Below are 15,962 nucleotides of genomic sequence, written 5' to 3'. Positions count from 1 at the left end.
TTGAACATCTCCAAGGCCCCAGATGTTTTACTTCCTTTGTTCTTGGCTTGTCTTCATTTGGGTTACAAAAACAGCAGAGACAAGAATTCTCAATGTCTTCAGTGAAACTTCAGGTTGGAACAAAATCAACTAGAAGAAATTTAAGTTCAAATCACAGGAAAACCTAAGACTAATGTTGACATTTCATGAATAGAACTGGATTAATTGGTCCCATAGTCAATTTCTAGATGCCCCTTAGCTATAATCTATATATATAAAAGGCTAATATGCATAGTGTCCCCTTAGGAGTTTGACCAGGAGAATGGGAGTTCAATCACTCGCTATGATGTGTGCTGACCACCAGGGGGGTGGTGCGGAACATGGCAGGCAACCAGCAGTGGCAGTGGGGTGCTGAGGGAGCAAGGGAAGGAGGAGGTGGGGGAGCGGGGGGGGGGGGGGGGGGGGGGGAGGGGGAGCAGGGGCGGGAAACCGCACGGTTGTGGCGAGCACAGTGGCGAGGGAAAGAGGAGGTGGGGAGGTGAGGAGGGGGGAATCTGATTGGCCCTGATCACTGGCCAGGCCTAGGGACTCTACCTGTGCATGAATTTCATGCACCGGGGCTCTAGTAGTTCATATGACCTTAGAAACCTTGGGAATATTCCTCTGCAATGTGATGGGCAATATCAACACATAAGAGAAATAAGAATGATCAAATTTGAGTTGAATTTTATTTTTCTATCTAGATCATAAAGTTTTTAGTTGGTCAGGCATATGAAAACACCAGGAGAAAATAAATGGCAGCTCCAAAGTCTTTCCTTCCTAGGAGAGGAGTACCCAAGCACCAATGTTATGATTGTCTGTCTGGCTATCTGTTTGAATATTTAAAGAAATAAAGTCATTTTGAGTTGGGAGGCGATGCTGCTTAGGAAGCACTGAGTTTTCCACAAGCTTCTATGATTTGATTTGTGGAGCAGTTGCCAGGTCTAAAAGCATCCTCACTAAAACTCATCTTCAGCCAATCTGGCCAAACGTCAAGTTATTAGATAACCTATGGGCCATCTAACATTTGGCAACATACAAGAATACAAATCTTTTGTTTCTTCCGGCTAGCCCTGAGTAGTAGTGTATGTGGCAAAAACTAAGGTCCTGCATAGTGCATTAGCTTTGCTCAGACTGAGACTGGAAGGAAAGCTAATTTAATTAAGCTCAGCTCTACCTGGGGAGGGTTCCCCCCTTGCTGTGTGAGCCACTTCAAAAGCCAAACAGGTGTTGAGGCTGTTGTAGGGTTTGCGGCCTGGTCTCCAGTGAATCTAGGGATCCAGTTAAGTTCAAGGTCCTAAGAGGATCACTGACAAGGCACTGATTTGGGAAGATGAAAATGAAATTATAAGCTTCACCATAGTATTTATTCTGAGGGGCTTAGTTCAGGCAAGAATTTCCAGAGAAAGAGAAAGGCTAGACTGAAAGTTGGTTTTTGGTTTCATTCCATCCAATATCTGGTTTCTCACTTTCAGTTTCCTTTTCCTAGTGAGGAAGACTAAATAAGGCTGTTATTTTATGACCTTTGCAACTCATTGTATGATACTATTTTTTCCCCTAATCATACAAGTAAATTATCTCCATTAGAGACATTTTGAAAAACAGGAGAGCATAAAAATGGAAAGCATCATGATCTCACTTCCTAGGAACTCTAAGTTAATATTTTGGTGTATTTTCTTTTGGTGTTTTTCCTATAATATATATTTTTAAAACTTGGTATCATACAAATGCATATACAGTTGACACTTGAACAATGCAGGGGTTAGGGACACCTACCCCCATGCAGTTGAAATTCCACAAATAACTTTTACCTACCTCAGAACTTAACTATAGTCAACCCTTGGTATCGGATTGGTTCCAGGACACCACCCACTCCATGGAAACCCACATCTGCAGATGCCCAAGTTCCTTATATAAAAAGGCATAGCAAAAAGCATATAGTCAGCCCCCTGCCTCTGCAGATTCCCAACCATGGATCAAAATACTGTTTTTGGTCCACAATTGGTTCAATCTATGGATGCAAAACTGGAGATACTGGGGGCTGACTATATTTATTGAAAAAAAAAACACCAGGGATAAGTGGATCTGCACAGTTCAAACCTGTGTTGTTCAAGAATCAATGGTGTTTTTTTCCACCTACTATTATATAAAGAGCACTTCTTAACTTCATTAAGTATTCTTTGATAATCTGGTTTTTTAATCTTATTTTTAGTCATTGAAAAATATTCCATTTATGATTAACCATGATTTGTCCAATTCCCTCTTGTTAGACACTTATCCTCACATGCTGTATATTTCCACTGATCTCTGATTATTTCCTTAGGGTACCCTCCTAGATATAGAATCACTGAGTGCGAACATTTTCAAAACCCTTGATAAATATTGTTGAATCCCAGCACCAGACCTATTACCTGGTAAGTACTCAGTAAATAATTGTTGAATAAATAAGAGCCTTTCAGGAAGGTTGGAGCATTTCAGACTCCCACCAACAGGATGCAAGAAGAGCTTTGGCATGGCCAGTGCACGATTGGAGAACTGATTAAAGTAGAATTTGGGTATGTGTGATTCTGGCAATGAAATAATCCATTTGCATTAAAAAATAAAAGTTACAAGTTGAATCCTCTCTAAGTGATGTAAGATTTTGTTTTAATAGACTGATGCTTTTAAACACTCTGGGCCTGGCCAGCATGGCTCGGTGGTTGAGCTCGACCTGTGAACCAGGAGGTCGTGGTTCGATTCCCAGACAGGGCATATACTGGGTTGCGGGCTCAATCCCCAGTGTGGGGTGTGCAAGAGGCAGCCAACCAATGATTCTCTCCTATCATTGATGTTTCTATCTTTCCCTCTCCCTTCCTCTCTGATACCATTTTTTTAAAAAAAAATTAAAAATAAATAAATACACTCAGACAAAAATGGGATGCAGGAAGAGTTCTGATTATTTTAGGACTGAGTTAAGAAGTTCCATGCTTTCCTCGTCATATCTTTATCCATTGGGTTTTGGCCCCTACGTCACTCTGTCAAGGCTCCTTAGCCACTTAGGATTGCCCAACAATCCCATTAAGTTTGAGATCTGGAGAGAGTACCCTTTAGATACTAGGCCTTTGCTGTGATGTCAAATTTTGGGGTATTGGTGGTGGTGGTGTTACTAAGAAACATTGTTTTCTTGTCTGAAATGTAGAAATTTAGGGTATACAAATTTAAGAGTTAGAAACCCTCTATTATGTGAACTGAAGGGAAGGAAGAAAGTAATATTGAGCTTTTATTATATGCCAAGCCCCTTCCCCTCCTACTTCATTCTTCATATCAACTTTTTCGTACAAGTATTATTTCTATTTTACACATGGGGAGCTGGCTCAGAGAGGTTGAGTAACTTCTTCAATGTCACACAGCTGGAAATGCTAGAGCCCTGGAGATCCTGGTCATCTAATTCCAAGTCTAACTCTGCATCATCCTGGGGTGCTGCCCTAGGACAGAGCAGGGTGGGTGGGATTTCTATGTGTGTGTGTGTGGAGGGGGGCAGGAAATAAAGGGTTAGGGTAGGGGCACTGGTAAGGAGTGCCAGTATTGTGGCCTTGAGTTCAGACAGACTGCAGGACAAATTTGGGGCCAAGAAGTTGGGCGCAAAGTTCTCTGGCTCTGGCTTTGAGATTCTTCATGAGGACCCCAAGTCTGAGGGATCTTGTTTGAGGGTTCTCAGGGTTGAAGGCCTGGGGACTGAGATAAGAGCTGGACCAAGGGTAAAGGCTGGGAGTCCCTGGACCAGTGCCCAGTTTTTAAGGTTCCCAGTTAATCAAAAGAGCTTGGGTCTAAGGGTTCTGGAGTCCAGGGGCTCCCACCGTGGGATCTAATTCTGAGGACCTAGCTCTTAGCTCTTAGGTTCTTGGGTCTGAAGAGTGAGGTGCAAACATGCCCTTAAAACCTGACTTGGAGAGACTTGTTTTTAGAAAATCTCTGGATCTACAGGGTGCAGACTGAGGGTCCCATCCTGAAGGCCTTTTTTTCTGGGTCTTAGGGTCCTTGGGTCTGAAAGACCTGGGTGGGAAAGGTCCAGTTGTAAATGTTTCAAGTCTGACAGTCCAGCTTCTGAGAGCATAATGTGTCAAACCCAACAGTGAGCGGCTTGGTTTGGGGATCTGTGGGCCTGAGGGTCCCTGTATCACAGGGCAGAGGACACTGTGTGATGTCCTCGGATCTTAGGATCTCTGGAGGTGATGGCTTAGGGAGGGTGAAGTGTCCGCGGGCCAGAGGGCCAGGGCTAAGGGTACCACCCAGTGTGCGGAGCGGCTGCAAGGACCTTGGAGAATAGCGGGTCCAGGCAACACCAATTGATGCCGTTTGGCGCTAGGACCCCGCAGGAGGCGGCGGCGCGAAGTGTGGCCAGTGCTGAGAGCAGGGGCGGCGCGGACGGTCGGCGTTAGGACCCCGCGGGCCGGGCCGGCGGGTGGCGGCGGCGCGTGGGGCGGCGCGTGTTGACAGCGGCGGCGGCGGCGGCGGAGCCGGGCAGGCGGGAGTCTGCGCCTGTGGTTCCTGCCCCTGGTCCCGAAGCGGTGGCGGACGGGCGTCCCGGGATGGCCTTCATGGAGAAGCCGCCGGCCGGCAAGGTGCTGCTGGACGACACGGTGCCGCTGACAGCAGCCATCGAGGCGAGCCAGAGCCTGCAGTCCCACACGGTGCGCGGCCCACCCGGCGGGCCCGGGCCCCGAGAGGCGGGGAAGCCCGGGCGGGGACGGAGCAGGGGTTGGCGGCCCCGGCCGGGAGGGCTTTGGGTGGCGGTGATTCTGGGTTTGGGTCTGGGGCCCGAGCGATCCCTGAGGTCCGGAAGGGGAGATCGCAGCCCCCAGGGCCAGAGAGCGGGAGGGGCTCGGCGGTGCCCCGGAGGGACTCCGAATTGGGGGTGCTGTTGGGATCCCGGGCCCACCTTGGGCCGGTGGGGTAAACAGACCACTCAGGACCCTCTCATCCGCTTCTGCCCGTCTCCAGCCTTCTCTTTGGGGCCGCTGAGTTTCCCTCCTTTCTGCTGGGATGTGAGTGGTGGGATGAGGGTGTGCCGGGCCAAATGCAAATAGGACTCCAGAGCTGCTCGCTGGGCCAGCGGGGCGGAAGCGCCTGGGGTCTGCAGCCCTGGCCAGGTCAGGTGCTTGGCCTTGGCCCAGGCTCGGGGAAACCGCGGGAGCAGTCTGGGGTCCTGCTGAGGCAGGTGTTTGAATGTGCTCCTTCCCAGCGCTAACCTGCTATTTAGTGGGCAGTGGTAGCATTCATTTGAGTTTAAAATCCACTGGAGTAGCATAAAGGAGTAATAGGTCCTCATAGTAAACACAGGCAGAGTTCATTTCTGTTACATATACTGTCTTTTATGTGGCTTTAAACCCATGGTTGTTTTCATTTGCCAGCACTTTTTTTGGAAAAGCACACCATACATTATAATTTACAAGTAATAAACCCAAGAACCAGGAAGGAAAACAGGAGCTGCCAGCCAGTGGGACTTTGGGAAATAATGAATGGGAAGAGAGAGATTCCTTAAATTGTAATGTTTTGTTAGGTCACCAAATCAGATTCCAGCTTACAGGCTTGTTTGTTTACCAATGCAGTGTGTTTGGGGTTCATCATCTGGAGGCGCAGGCCCCACAATAGCCTTCTGTTTCTTTTTATTCAAGCTGTTCTGGTGACTTCAAAGAGACCTTTGATTCTGTTGTATTAAAGTGGGACTTTTGAACCTCAGTTTCCTCTTCCGACAGCTATGCTTTGTAGAGCTTGGATTGTTCAGTGTTCATTTCCAGTTAGGAAAATGATTGTGTGTTTTTTTTAATATAATACTTTTGTTGTTTACAGGGTTTTTTTTTTTTGTTGTTGTTAATCAAGGATATTTTCCCATTGATTTTAGAGAGAGTGGGAGAGAGAGGGAAAGACAGAAAGAAATAAGGATGTGAGAGAAACACATGGATTGGTTGCCTCCTACACAAGCCCAGACCAGGGCCTGGACCATGGGAGGAGCCTGCAGCTGAGGTCCGCGCCCTTGACTGGATTGAACCAGGACCCTATGGTTCGCAGGCTGGCGCTCTACCCACTGAGCCAAACCTGCTAGGGCAATGATCGTATTTTTTTAAGGTACATTTTATTTCATTGTGCATATCTTTAATCCTGTTCTACAGACTTTTGAGAAGGTAGTGTATAGGACAGAATTTGTTAAACTCTCTATAATTTGTGCTAAGGGAGTGTGAGTTAAGGGTTGAAATCTAGGGTAGGGAGTCAAGAATAAATTCTTTTTTTCTCAATGTTTTTAAATATTTTGTTGATTGATTTTAGGGAGAGAAACATCGATTTGTTGCTTTACTTATATATGTATTCATTGATTGATTCTTGTATATGCCCAACTGGCAATCAAACCCGCAACTGTGGCATATCTGGACCACCCTCTAACCAACTTAGCTACCCGGCCATGGCCAAGAATAAATTCTCCTATTAAATTAGATTTTTGACTTGACTGTTGGCAAGTAAATCGTATAACCTTTTAAGAAGTGGAGTTGAGTCTTTTAAGTTTATTTTGTACTGAGAATAAAGAAAGAGATGCATGTAAATGCCCACAGATCACTTCTTTTTTTTTTTTTTTTTCCCCACAGATCACTTCTTCCAGGAATTATTCTATGATGGCCTGCCCCAAGCCATGTGCTCACCTCTACCTTAACGTTGACTAGTTGATTCTATAATAACTTATCTTTTTTTAAAAAAAAAGCAAGCAAGAATTTATTGACCACAGCAAAAAATATACTTAGGACAGTGAAACAAAGAAGGGCATAGAAGTAGCAGCAGATGAGCCTTAGACAGGGCTGCCTGGCTCACTGGGAAGTCAGAGGAAAGTGGGGGAAAGGGGCCTTGGAGACAGGTTCAGGGGGTTAGTCCAGGACAAGCTGCCGCTGCCAATTGCTCCCCTGGTTGCAAATCTCATGGGGTCCCTTAGAGGGGGGGTGGGGGAGAAGAAGAGGGGGACTTGAACCCCAGGCTGAGCCGCACCAGTTGGGCAAACCATTTACTCTTGTGTTCTTGGTTTAAGGAAGATAGAATTTCCTAGGTGGACACAAACAGCTGTTTAACTATCTGTCTCAGTTTCCCTATTCCACTTGTCCTGGAATTTTCCTAGCTTCTTACTATTCTATAACATTTCCCCCTCAGAGACTTCCACCCCTAGAATCTTTTAGGGTTGATGAGGGAGGATGGTCTGTTTTCAGTAATTGCTTCCTGCTGATAATGGTATATGTTAGGGTATAGAAGTCTCTCTTCGTGTCTGATCTAAGGGAGACAAGGGAATGGGGTTTGAGACTGGAATAGAGAGGCTGTTGGTTGTTTCTTCTAAAGTAGGGATGGGCTGGAATTACAGAAGTGACGTCATTTTCACACAGACGTGGTGATGTAGATACACGGTTTGTACAATTTTGAGTCACGGCACCAAAAAGATGTTACTGGCTAGATGAGGAGACCTCCGTTCTTGTCTTCTGTGGGGGATTTGGGGGGAGAGAGGGGAGAGTGCCTGTAATTACTTCTTTAGTTTTCTGCCCTACCAGGCTGTGAGAAGAGGGATACTTTTTTATTTTTTCGGTCCCAGTCCCTGGCATCTGAGGATTTCATTTGTGTTTGTTGAATGATTAGTAAATAAATTGCAACCTCACTTGGCCTCTCCTTCTGTTTGTGTAAAATGGTAGTGATGAAAATTGGGACAACACGGTATCTGAGGCACTAAGTTAAGGGGTCAGTGCTTCAGCAAAGTGGTAAAGACATAATGGAATTCCTTTTCTATTGCAGAGATTTTCTTTAAGGAAGAAAGTAAAATAATTGAGGGTAGAGAGAATGGCTGTTCCTGTAATGATGACTGAACACAAACGACAGTGACTCACAGGAGACTCATAGAGGCAGATGTGTTGGAGTAAAAAAAAAAAAATGTAGCATTGTCTTGCATACTTTTTTATTCCTCTGTGTTCTTGTCATTTTAGCTGTAAAATTGGAGACTGAGAAATGTTGCATCAGCCCTGAACTTTATTGAGAAAATCATATGCTGATGCAAGTGTTTTGAACTACTAGTGCCTTCTGAGTAAGTCCCTTTAAAACAGGAACTGTTGGGAATTATTTTGGAAAGTAGTTGTTGAGGGTGGTATATAAGAGAAAAAGGCATTGTTTTCTGGGGGAAGGTTGAAGATGGCTTTCCGGCTTGTTAGCCGAAGGGAGATGGTCTCTCAGAAGTCAGAGGGGCGTCTTCTCTGAAATGCTGAGTCTCTAGGAAGCCACTTCTTGGCTATAGGACAGAAACATGCAGAGAGTGTATAGTAGACAGCCTTTGGGTTGGAAGAGGCAAGACCTTTGTAGGTAGGGGTTTGGGCTGACACTTGCTAGTCGTGTGACATTGGTTGGTCGAGTCAGAACCTTTTTTAAAAAAAAAAAAAAAAAAATATATATATATATATATATATATATATATATATTTATTGATTACAGAGAGGAAGGGAGCGGGGGAAGAGATAGAAACATCCCTGATGAGAGAGAATCATTGATCAGCTGCTTCCTGCACGCCCTGCACTGGAGTTCAAGCTTGCAACCTGGGCATGTGTCCTGACCGGGAATCGAACTGTGATCTCCTGGTTCATAGGTTGACACTCTACCACTGAGCCACACTGGCCGGGCACTTAACCTTTTTGATGTTTCGTTTTGTCAACTGTAAATGGGTTAATAAATGCCTACCCTACTCGCCTCTCGAGGTTGTTACCATGAACAAATGAAGTAATCTTTCTGAAGTATTTGTAAAGTGCATTCCTTCCTTCTGTCTGTTTACTCCCTGGTGACATGTGTGCAAAGGGTTAAACACATTAAGATGTTAGTATTGCAAGTCATCTAATTTCTGTCCATTGTTCCTTTGGTTTATCAAGGTTGTTTAGCCTTGAGAAACAAGAATTTATAGCAGAAAGTTTTAAGTTACATATGATTTAGGCTTTATGGACTGGAGAGGGAAAGATTTTGACAAATGAAAAGTAGAGCTGCCAAAAGGACGATGGGAACGCATGGTTACCACCAGAAAAGCATGTTGGGGTGAACAACTGGCAGAAAGGGTGCAAGCTGGTAGGTGATTTTGTGCCTGACTGGTTTGAATGATTTTATTTTTACTGTTATGGAACACAGTGAATTTAGCGTCAGAAAATAGACCAGGCCTCTGCCGCAAGGAAATGAAGGTTTTATAAAATCAGAAAGGACAGTATTAGAAAGAGGATGTGTTTAGCATTTAGGGGGTGGGAGGAAAGGGAAGGACTTTCCAAACAGAAGGAATTCTGGTAAGAAGCCATTTGGATAAATGGTGGGAAAGTCTGGGAGGACTAAGAGAGAAGACAAGGAAAATCTGTAAGTTCTTGGTTACATGAAAAGGAAAACTTTTAAAGCCAGTTGACTGAAAAAATGCTTACTTAGCTGAAATAGAAACCAGAGGACACGGCCAGTTTTGGGGAGGGTTGTTGTCAAAGATGCACATCCGATTTTTGTTGGTCAGTATGCTGTGGTGTGATAGCTCAGTCTCAGTTTTCTCCTTTTTAAGTATTCTTCTCCAAGGTTCCTCTGAATCGGGGCCTATTTTCTTTGTGTTCAGTGCATTTTGTTCTCGAGATACAAAAGATAATTTTAGTGATATTTAAGGCATAACAGAAAAAATTCTAAATCTGTGGAATAGATAAGATTACATGTTAAGATCTTTACTGAAAATGGATCTCTCCTTGAACCTTTGACTTTAGAAACTGCATTCCTGCACCGTTTGTTTATTCCACAATACTCATTCATTTAACAAAAATGTAGTGAGTGGCTACCGAGTCCGTGCCAGCCGCATGCGGGAGACGTGGTGGTGAACTAGACAGCTCCTGCTTTGCGGAGCTTTGTTCGTCTCCCATTTTACAAAGTGTATGCAGGTGACCCAGGATCTTCATTTGTCACAACACCAATGGTTTTGAAGTTCCTCTTGTGGTTTGGTTTATTGAGCTTCAGCTTCTTAGTCAGTGACCTTTTTTAATAGTGTTTAAAATTTTATTCATACATTACCAGAATACTGTTAACCTAAAAACATTCAAACCTGTTAAAGAATTTTTGTGAATTTATTTGAGCCAAACTGTCGACAAATGCCAGGAAGCAGAACCTCAACGTATTGAGATAATGCTCCAGAGAATGGAGGGTTACATCTATATTTATACATTGCAATCAAAGGTTACATGAAATCCATTGGTGATAGACTAGAGAGGCAGGAGAAAGCAAAGCGGAGGGGGAGGGGTGGGGGGAACCCCTGGGATTGGATAAAAAGTAAAATGTTCCTGCACCCACATATTTAGGTGGGTGCAGGAACAATTAACATGATAATGAAGGAATCTGTGGTATCTGTCCTGGCGCCCAGGCACAAGGGTATGATATCATAGATGCAAAGAGACAGATAGGCTCAGATAAGGTAAAGGTTGACCTTGTCAGTGAAGATACTGGCCTAGGACATAACTGCCCACCATAACTGCTTTTAGTTAAAGTTTAATTTCAGACCATCCTTTGTGGTTACTTTAGGTCTCTGAGTTTGTAAGACTGTCATGCAGACCTTCCCTGAGCTTGTCAGGTTAGCATGTGGCCCCTTTTGTCCACAATACCTATTCAAATGTGATGCCAATTGTCCTTAGATCCTGACATTTTAAGGCGATCCAGTGCTCAGTACCAGAATCTTTCTGGTCTTCCCTTTGGGATACTATTTGGAAGTTTTTTAGAATTCTAATTTATACTGAATACTTTAAAAGTAGTTTGTTTTTAAAATTAAAATGTTTGGAAACAGCCACCCAGTGTACACAGCTTCCATATGGATTGTGATCTTGTTCAGATGCAGACAGTATGGGAGTTAACTTGTAGCACTTCCATACATTATAATAAAATAATAATAGTTCTTTTCTGGCAAGCTAATCAATCATCTTCTCCTTGGTTATGTAATTTTCCTCACTTGTCCTTTAAACCTGGGAAGGATGCAGTCAGAAAACTGAGTTGGAAGCTTTTAGAGACTGGTCATTTAGAAATTTTAAGTAATCTCTTCCTATTGAAGAATATAATTTTTTTGCGCCAGATTTAGGGCTTGGTGATTCTTAATCTTCATATATCATGTCTTTTGAGGGTTATCACACCAGAAAGGTTTCATGTGATAGGAATACAAATAAGAAGCTGGCTATAGTTACTAGTAGGAGATGTAGGATTCTGGGGCTGAAGTTTATTTTATGTGAAAGATAGTTATATGTTTTGCTCCCTAGGGGAATCATGGGAACAGCCACCCTGTATACACAGCTTCCATATGGATTGTGATCTTGAGATTGTCCAAATTACAGAATTTTGATTTAGGGTCTAAATGAGGCCGTTTGGAGCAAGTAATACAAACCCACTGCAGGCTGCTAGAGGTTTCTGGTGGCTTCCTGTGAAATGAAGCTCTTTTGCCCGGCCGCATGGCTCAATGGTTAAGCCTCGACCTATGAACCAGGGGGTTGGGGTTTGATTCCCGGTCAGGGCACATGCCCACGTTTTGGGCTCGATCCCCAAAGTGGGGCGTGCAGGAGGCAGCCAATTAATGATTCTCTCTCATCATTGATGTTTTCTATCTCTCTCTCTCCCTCTCTCTTCCTCTCTGAAATCAATAAAAATATATTAAAAATAGAAAGAAATGAAGCTCCTTTACGTTCCAGCCTTTGGCCTCCTGAAAATGAGAGACCTGGACCCGAACATTATTTTAGAACTCAGAAGTGCTTACGTGTTCGGGATGTTGTGGGAGGGAGAGCAATAGGCTTTCTCATCGTTTTTCCCCTGACCCTGGGAGTCGTGCTTGTCAGTGACTTCTTTCATGAATGACATGCACTTGGAAGGGGGAAATGAAGGTGTGACTTCTTTTCAGAGGAGATAACAGGGGCCCATCATTTTCAGTTTGACACTTTTGACTAAGGACTACGGGACACGGGGACACGCACTTACTGGGTAAATACTTGGACTTCAGGAGGGGAAGAGTTTGTGCAGATTGACCATTTGTGTCCAGCTGATCTTGCTGACTACCAAATTCGTGGAAGGTCTGGCTGCTTCTGGCTGAAGATCAAGCTGTCGTGTTGCTTCCTGCTTACTTACTAACGGGGTGCAGTTGAGAGCAAAAGGGAATTTCATTGTCATTGTTGTCTTCAGATGATCAAGATGGCCAAGAGAGTACTCTTCTGTTTATTAACATGTTAGTTTGGGGACTTCTTCCTGGAAAGTTTTTTTTTTTTTTTTTTTAACAGCTTTGTGTAATGCACATACTACTCATTTTACCCATTTAAGATAAACACCTCAATGGCTTTTAGTATATTCACAGTTCTGTATCTTATCACCATAATCAATTTTATAACATTTTTATTACTCTGAAAAGGAACCTTGAGCCTTTTACCTTTACCCTGGAAAGTTTTATAACATTGCAAGGTGCTAAACTCAGGATATATTCTAAGCACAAGGTCTTTAGCTCTTCAGATCTGCTCCTTTAAGGATCTTATCAGAGGGACAAATTCTCTATGAACACTCATACACATGTTTCTGTAAGCTCTCAGAACCTCACTGACCTAAAACCTGCTCTTAGGTTCTGGATCACTGTTGGGAAAATTATTAAGAACTGTAAACTTGGAGAATTACTTATTTTAGTTGGTGAGATAAGTGCATTTTAATGTGTACACAACCACAGATACCCTACTTTATGAAAATCCTATACTTAGAACAGCAGATGAATTATGTCTGTTGGTGTGAAAAGTTGCTATAGGTTGCAGCTTGCCTAGTGCATACGTGTGCGTGCCTAACTGACTTGTTAGAGTGCTGGGAAGCAGGGTGCCTGAGCCCTAGCCAGGGTTCCGCCTGCTTATCACAGCACCTCTGTCTGTGAGATCTAAACAAGGCTGCTCACATTTCTTTGACATGGCTCATCAAAAACAGGTCATTTCTCTCCTCATTAATTCAGTTGAGACTTTTTTTCTGGTGGTGGAGAGAGGGGATGAATGGAGTGTTGGTATGGCAGAATCCTGTATGTAAAAATATCTAAGAACCACCTGCAGAGGTGTAAAGGAAAAGCAGTGTTCAATCCAGGGCCTTCCTTTGAGCCACCCCCTACCCCCCCGCCGCCGGGTGACAAGTGATTCCTGGGCAGGGACTCATTGCACTTTAGCACGCACGCACACGTATGCAGGCACATACGTGCATGCACCCTTTCCTGTTTGCCCAAACAGAGGGAAATGAAGCCTGAATTGGGCCTGCTCACACTAGACCTTTAGTGTCAGGCCAGGGATTGGTCCAGCTTGGCAGCATCCACTAACCCAGCAGAACACAGGGAATGGCTGGGAAGTGACTGACACCTTCAGAATGCTGCTTCCTGGGAAAGGCACGGTGTTCTCTATAGCCCAGCTACTTCCTTTCCCCAAAGTGGGCGTGTATGTACCCTGGGGTTGGACAGTTTTCTCTGTGTCTGTCAGAAAGCCTCTAAGGTGCTGGGAACATTAGCAAGCACTTGTGAAGAGTGTCCTGTGTGCCAGGCACTGTGCTGTGTGTTACAATAAAAGATGAATGAAACAGGGAGCTTACAGAGGTGGCAGACACCTAAACCAAAGGTGATGGAGGGTATTGAATGTGCTGCTGGTCTGCCTGGGAGCAGTGAGGGCACTGTGGGAATAGCTCTGTCCACCCAGGACCCCCTGGGTTTAGGGAGTTAGGAAAGGCTTAACAGCCTTTCAGAGGACATGTTCTAAATCCCCATTACCCTGTTGTTCTTTTCTTTAAAAAACAAAAGGACATATATGTTTTTCTTTTTTTTTTTTAATATATATTTTATTGATTTTTTACAGAGAGGAAGGAAGAGGGATAGATAGTCAGAAACATCGATGAGAGAGAAACATCGATCAGCTGCCTCCTGCACACCTCCTACTGGGGATGTGCCTGCAACCAAGTTACATGCCCTTGACTGGAATCGAACCTGGGACCTTTCAGTCCGCAGGCTGACGCTCTATCCACTGAGCCAAACCGGTTTTGGCTGTTTTTCTTTTCTTTAAAAAGAAAGAAAGACATATATGTTTGTTTGTTTTTCCTTTTTTTCTATGTGAGGTTGTTGATCTTGAGCCTGCAGGGAGCAAGCTGGCTCCAGACTTCTCCAAGTCCACATTTCTTTGCCTCCAATTCTTACATGTCCAAAGACAGGGAACCACAGACACACCTTTGTAGGAGGGTTTAATATATATTTTTTATTGATTTCAGAGAGGAGGGGAGAGGGAGAAACCTCAATGATGGGAGAGAATCATTGATCAGCCGCCTCCTGCATGCCCCCCACTGGGGGCCAAGCCCTGCAGCCCAGACATGTGCCCTGACCGGGAACTGAACCATGACCTCCTGGTTCATAGGTTGACGCTCAACCTCTGAGCCACACCAGCCAGGCCCCCTGTTTCTCTTTACCCACCCCGAGGGAAATTATTTTAAATCTAAAAAGTATTTTATTCAGATCGGGCATTATTAAAACTTACATTAATGTGTGGGATCTGAATTATAAGGTTTTTGCAATATTTTTTTTAAAATATATTTTATTGATATTTTACAGAGAGGAAGGGAGAGGGATAGAGAGCTAGAAACATCAATGAGAGAGAAACATCGATCAGCTGCTTCCTGCACACCTCCCACTGGGGATGTGCCCACAACCAAATTACATGCCCTTGACCGGAATCGAACCCGGGACCCCTCAGTCCGCAGGCCAACGCTCTATCCACTGAGCCAAACCGGTTTTGGCAGGTTTTTGCAATATTAAAGACATTAAGAATTGTGACAAGATGACTACAACTTAAGGCACTGACAGAGCATTTCAGACTATTTGCAGAATTACCACTTTGACGATGATTCTACTTCTCATATTTCTAACTTCTCACTAACTCATGTTCTGCTTTAGGCATTCCTTAAGCCTGCCTTTAGTCATGGTCCATTGTGGGTGTAAATGAAATCATATATGACAAAGAGCAAAGTCAATTAAAAAGCTGCGTGATGGTCAAAACCATGATAAACCTAACTGAATCATGACCATGCTCTTTTGATCTCCCTGGCCCTTCCCAAACTTCCTGAGTTCATACTTGAGGCTGTTAGTCTCAGATAAAGGGAGAGAATATTTCTTAATCCTCACCCAAAGACATTTTCCCATTGATTTTTTTTTTTTTTTTTTTTTTTAAGAGAGAGAGTGGAAGGGAGAGGGAGGGACTCGGAGAGACACATCGATTGGTTGCTTCCTGCATGCATCTGACCAGGGCTGGGGATTGAGCCTGCAACTGAGATATGTGCCCTTGTCCAAAATTGAACCCGGGACCCTTCAGTCCTCAGGCCAACTCTATGTCTACTGAGCCAAACCAGCTAAGGGCAAAGTGGGAAAATATTTAAATAATTCACTTTATTGACGGATTTTTTTTTAAGTAGAAATAAAATAGAAACCTTATAGGCATTAACACATAAATCCTGAAACACCTTCCAGAACCTCTAGTTGTCCATCGTGTTCTAAACTGTTACTGACCCAGCAGATGCTGACTTGGGTGACCATTTTCTCAGTTCTCCCGTCCTGGCTGCATAGGAATGGAGTTAATTCATTACATACAGTGGAGGCATTAGGGTAGCGCTGTCCAGTGGAAACATAATGCAAATCACTTATATAATTTAGAATTTTCTAGTAGCCACATTTAAAAAGTAAAAAGAGACAGAAACCAAGATGGCGGCATAGGTAAGTACCTAAACTGCTGCCTCGCACAACAATTTCAAAACTACAACTAAAAGACGGAATGGACATCATCCAGAACCACAGGAAGGCTGGCTGAGTGGAAATTCTACAACTAGAAGGAAAAAGAAAAGCTCATGGAGAATCAGAGGAGTGGCAAAGGGCTGAGGTATGGAGACAC

At 43.9% G+C, this 15,962-nt stretch overlaps 1 protein-coding gene across 15 annotated transcripts in view; it reads left to right on the top strand.

Annotated features, from left to right (window-relative positions):
• Positions 1 to 4,455: 4,455 nt before the first annotated feature.
• The window catches only part of PXK (PX domain containing serine/threonine kinase like), a 79,536-nt gene continuing 68,029 nt past the window's right edge, over positions 4,456 to 15,962 (top strand). For all 15 annotated transcript variants that reach the window (XM_080674218.1, XM_080674215.1, XM_080674212.1 and 12 more), the window contains exon 1: positions 4,456 to 4,688. In XM_080674218.1, coding sequence (XP_080530344.1) covers positions 4,587 to 4,688 — 102 coding nt within the window. In that variant the 5' untranslated portion in view covers positions 4,456 to 4,586. The remainder of the gene's footprint in view (positions 4,689 to 15,962) is intronic.

This window comes from Plecotus auritus (assembly GCF_963455305.1).
Source record: "Plecotus auritus genome assembly, chromosome: 6".
In the NCBI taxonomy this organism is placed as follows: Eukaryota; Metazoa; Chordata; class Mammalia; order Chiroptera; family Vespertilionidae; genus Plecotus; species Plecotus auritus.
This window is presented reverse-complemented; position numbering and strand designations above follow the sequence as displayed.